This window comes from Neoarius graeffei, chromosome 10 (assembly GCF_027579695.1).
Source record: "Neoarius graeffei isolate fNeoGra1 chromosome 10, fNeoGra1.pri, whole genome shotgun sequence".
In the NCBI taxonomy this organism is placed as follows: Eukaryota; Metazoa; Chordata; class Actinopteri; order Siluriformes; family Ariidae; genus Neoarius; species Neoarius graeffei.
The window spans coordinates 53,636,344-53,640,144 of record NC_083578.1 but is presented as its reverse complement, the minus strand read 5'-3'; the positions used below and the strand labels follow the sequence as shown (position 1 = coordinate 53,640,144).

The 3,801-nt window shown below is 40.0% G+C and overlaps 1 protein-coding gene across 1 annotated transcript; it reads left to right on the top strand.

Moving 5' to 3' along the window:
* The first annotated feature begins 949 nt into the window (after nt 1-949).
* On the top strand, nt 950-3,060 carry prr16 (proline rich 16). The gene is made up of 2 exons (XM_060930806.1): nt 950-1,081; nt 2,317-3,060. Exons 1-2 carry the CDS (start codon nt 950-952, stop codon nt 3,058-3,060), a joined length of 876 nt encoding a protein of 291 aa, XP_060786789.1.
* Nucleotides 3,061-3,801: the final 741 nt, after the last annotated feature.

Genomic DNA, 3,801 nt, shown 5'->3' with positions numbered 1-3,801 from the left:
GATATTTTACAAATATCTATCTATCTATCTGGCAAAAAAAACCAACAACCTGCGGTACAGTGCCAAAGTGGGTAGTATTGCTGCTTCACTGCTCCAGGGTCCACAGTTCGATCCTTAGCTCAGGTTACTGTCTGGAGTTTCCATGCATGTTCTCCCTGTGTCTGCATGGGTTTCCTTCTTCTCCAATTTTATTTATTTATTTTTCATTCCGACCTCCCAAAACATGCCAGTAGGTGGATTTGCTACACTAAATTGCCTCTAGGTGTGAATAAGTGGGTGAATGTGTGTGCAGGGTGTATTCTCACCAAGCACCCAGTGTTTTTTGGGCTTGGCTCTGTATCCACTACAACCCTGACCAGAATAACACTGAAGGTGAGTGAGTAAAAGAGCCAAAAGGTTGTATTTTGGTTACTGAGGATAAGGTAAGTTAAGGGTCAGGGTTAGGTGTAAGCAGAGCATTTATCAGCACCATCAGTTATGGCAATGGACGACCGTCTATTGTCACATAATAAGAGGAACGTGTGTGCATGTGTGCGCGCGCGCGTGCTCACGTGTGTGTGCGTGCGAGCGTGCGTGCGGGGGGCATGGCAACAAACGTTTATTATTTAAGAGTGAAATGTCAAAAACGTCTCAGGATTCTGTGCTTATTTCAGTTACTGAATTACTGAATGCAATATACAAGAGACTCATGAAAGGGCTACAATGTGTTGCTTCTATTTTTTTTTTTTCAATGAATGAACCAGGATGCTTGCCCGTTCGGAAATGAAATGCCTTATTGCGCACGCGCGTGTATCGGGACGCGTCCTCCGCGCTTCCCCCCTCCAGATTCTTCTGCAATGTATGAAAAGCCAAGAGAAGAAAACATAACATTAAAATGCACGAACAAAGTGCGCCGGTCTCCATGAGAGGATACAGCTGCAATCCTTGATTCGGAGTCTTTTTACAAAGAATGTCAGGGACAACAAATGCGGAATCGGAGGGAGTCTCCAAAGTTCAAATAAAAAGACAGATCAAGACAATCGTGGAAGATTTGGAGAACATCTTAGGGGACTTGAAGGATGTAGCGAAAGAACTCAAAGAGGTTGGTTATATCCGTGATGGGACGTGGATGCTGAATGAAAATCGTATCGTAATGCAGTGATAAAATGTTTCTGTGTTACCTTCAAGTGGAAGAATGACACGTCTTTAGGAAGAATTGGCGTGAGGTTCAGTGGAATCAGAGCACAAGGACCGCTTTCAGTCATCCGGGCCTTTGTGTACTCTGTTTAATGCTATTTATTGCTATTTATTTGTGATATGTTTAAAGGCTTTAGGTTTGGGTTTTACACTGGATGCCTAGAAATTAAATATTTATATAGCCATTCAGAGCCTTTTATCAGATGTCATGTATATCAAACATGACTTACTTTTTTCTCTCTCACATAGCTTACTTCTGTCAAGTCCAGCTTTTTATTTGATCACGGACATTTAAAGTGCACTCCGTTGTTGTTGATAAACGTCTGGCCTCTCCGGTGTCATATCATATTTGCGTTGAGGCAAATGCATTTCTCTGTAGATTAATGAATGGCGACTCTATATGTCTGTTTATCTGGTGTCATTTTTATATCCTTGTTATTAAGGCCAGTGGATAGCAATAGGAACTGCAGTCTTTACCGTCCTGCCATGTGGTTTATGATGTAGCACTCACACAACTAACGGATGTTATAACTGAATATAGCACTACAGCTAACTTACTTTACCACAGTCCAGCTTGGCTATAGTGGAAAACATCTCCTTACAAATAATGGACAATGACCAGCATACTCTAACCCAACAATATAGCAATATTCAGGCATAACAAGTCTTTGCACTGTTTTGCTCACAGACATTATGCATAATCATATGTACAGCCTAATTTACAATGCAGATGTTGTTTGCCCTTTTTCATTCTTAGTGAGTGTGGGACGAGCATATGCAGAATATTGTAGTAGGAGGGGTAGAAAGCACTTGTGGCGTTTATGTATCTATATATAAGTCTACAAGTCTAACTTTACTATTATATGCATAGCTCTTACATAATCATCTGCACAGTAACAGAGTGGGATCTCTTAAACTTTGACATCACTTGCTACATTCAAATATTTATATTTCTTTATAGCATCATATGAGCCCAGGCTCATTTTAGAATATCATTTGGCTGTTTAGTTTAACCTTGTCACTGTAAATATACACTAACTACATGAAATAATATTAATATAGAGTGCATGGGAAAATGGATGGTTTGCACTCTAGATACCTACAGTATTAATGTCTATTTGTCTTTCATGCTTTTTCAAGGTTGTTCATGAAATAGACTCTCTGACCTCAGACCTCCAGCTGGAAGAGATGGCAAATAGCTCAAAGACTGACACACTGAACAGCAGCTCGAGCAGTACCACAACCACTACTACTGCCTCCAGCATTGAAAGAATTAAGATCTACCCTGAAGACGCCTTCCTCAGGTCTCCGTCCCTGGCCTCTGGCATGCTCACAGTACTGAAGAGGTCCCATCCTCCTCTCCCACCCACTCGCCTGATGCCAGCGCGAGTCGAGGACCACAGCAGGAGCCTGTCTTCAGGGAACCAAGCCAAAGAGGACAGAACACTCATGCGCAATGGCGGCTTCTCTACAAAGCCCATTAACATACCAGGCAGAGATTCAGTATGCATACCTAAAAGTTCGACAGAGAAAGGACTGACTCTGATACCCCTTCTGCGGCACAAAAAAAATCGATGTCCCCAGGTGACACGGGAAAGGGTGCGATTCAGTGAAAAGGTACAGTACCATGGCTATTGCCCAGACTGTGACCTACAGTATGACATTGACAACATAGATATGCACTTACACAGTGAACTTTTTGACATGAAACTAAGCCCCATTCATCAGTGCTCCTCCATGGCCCAAACCCATGTTTTGATGGAAAACGGTGGGCTGAGCCTCAGTCACAGTTTTCCTCCTTCAACTCAACCTTGTGTGCCTCTTCATGCTACTCCAAAACCACAGAAAACCATACTACGCAAGTCCACCACAACAACTGTTTGATATATAAATCCCCCTAAAGAGACATTTAATAATCTTTTATATGTTTTATTTAATTTCATAAGTACTTTCTACTACAATACAAAATGGACTACCTGAAGATTAAGGCTATGGGGATGGCTTACTTCATTGGAAGTCCAAAGAAAGTAAGTGATTGGTGAGTACTTTTGTGAAATAAGCCAATGCTGATAGTTAATTCTCACAGAAACATCTACGAACACTTGTTATCTGTGGAAATGCTGGATAGAGAGAGTGAGATATTAGCAGATATAAGTCAAATATATGAAATATAAAGTCATAAAACAGTTGTATTTTGCTGAGGGGAAGTTTTTCTTTGTTTATTTTTCCTGTGGTATGGAACAAAATATTGGTGTTGAATTCATTTTGAAGGGAAATTTGACACATAATCAAATATTGTATTAATTTTTTGGAATAGACTATTAAAATTGTAAAATGCATATGGAATTACATAATGGGTGATGGCTATAGCAACTCTGCATATATGTAGAATATACTGAAAATCAGGATAAAGGTGAATTTGATAATGAACTCAGGTCAGACATGATGGTCATTAAATATTTATGTAGACTCATAACAATTCAAGTGGTTTATGAAAATTTGAGATATTACAATGTATTTCTAAGGGTAGAGGTCAGACACCTAGAAAAATCTGGCCCAGGTTTTCCATTTAATGGCAGGTGTCTAAAATTGGATTAATTGGGTGTATTATAAATGCATTATTCA

Excerpts from the sequence above, each read along its gene's own strand:
- prr16 (XM_060930806.1), top strand. The coding sequence starts at position 950 with ATGTCAGGGACAACAAATGCGGAATCGGAGGGAGTCTCCAAAGTTCAA. Across the intron at positions 1,082-2,316 it reads TAGCGAAAGAACTCAAAGAG|GTTGTTCATGAAATAGACTC; the intron begins GTTGGTTATATC and ends TGCTTTTTCAAG.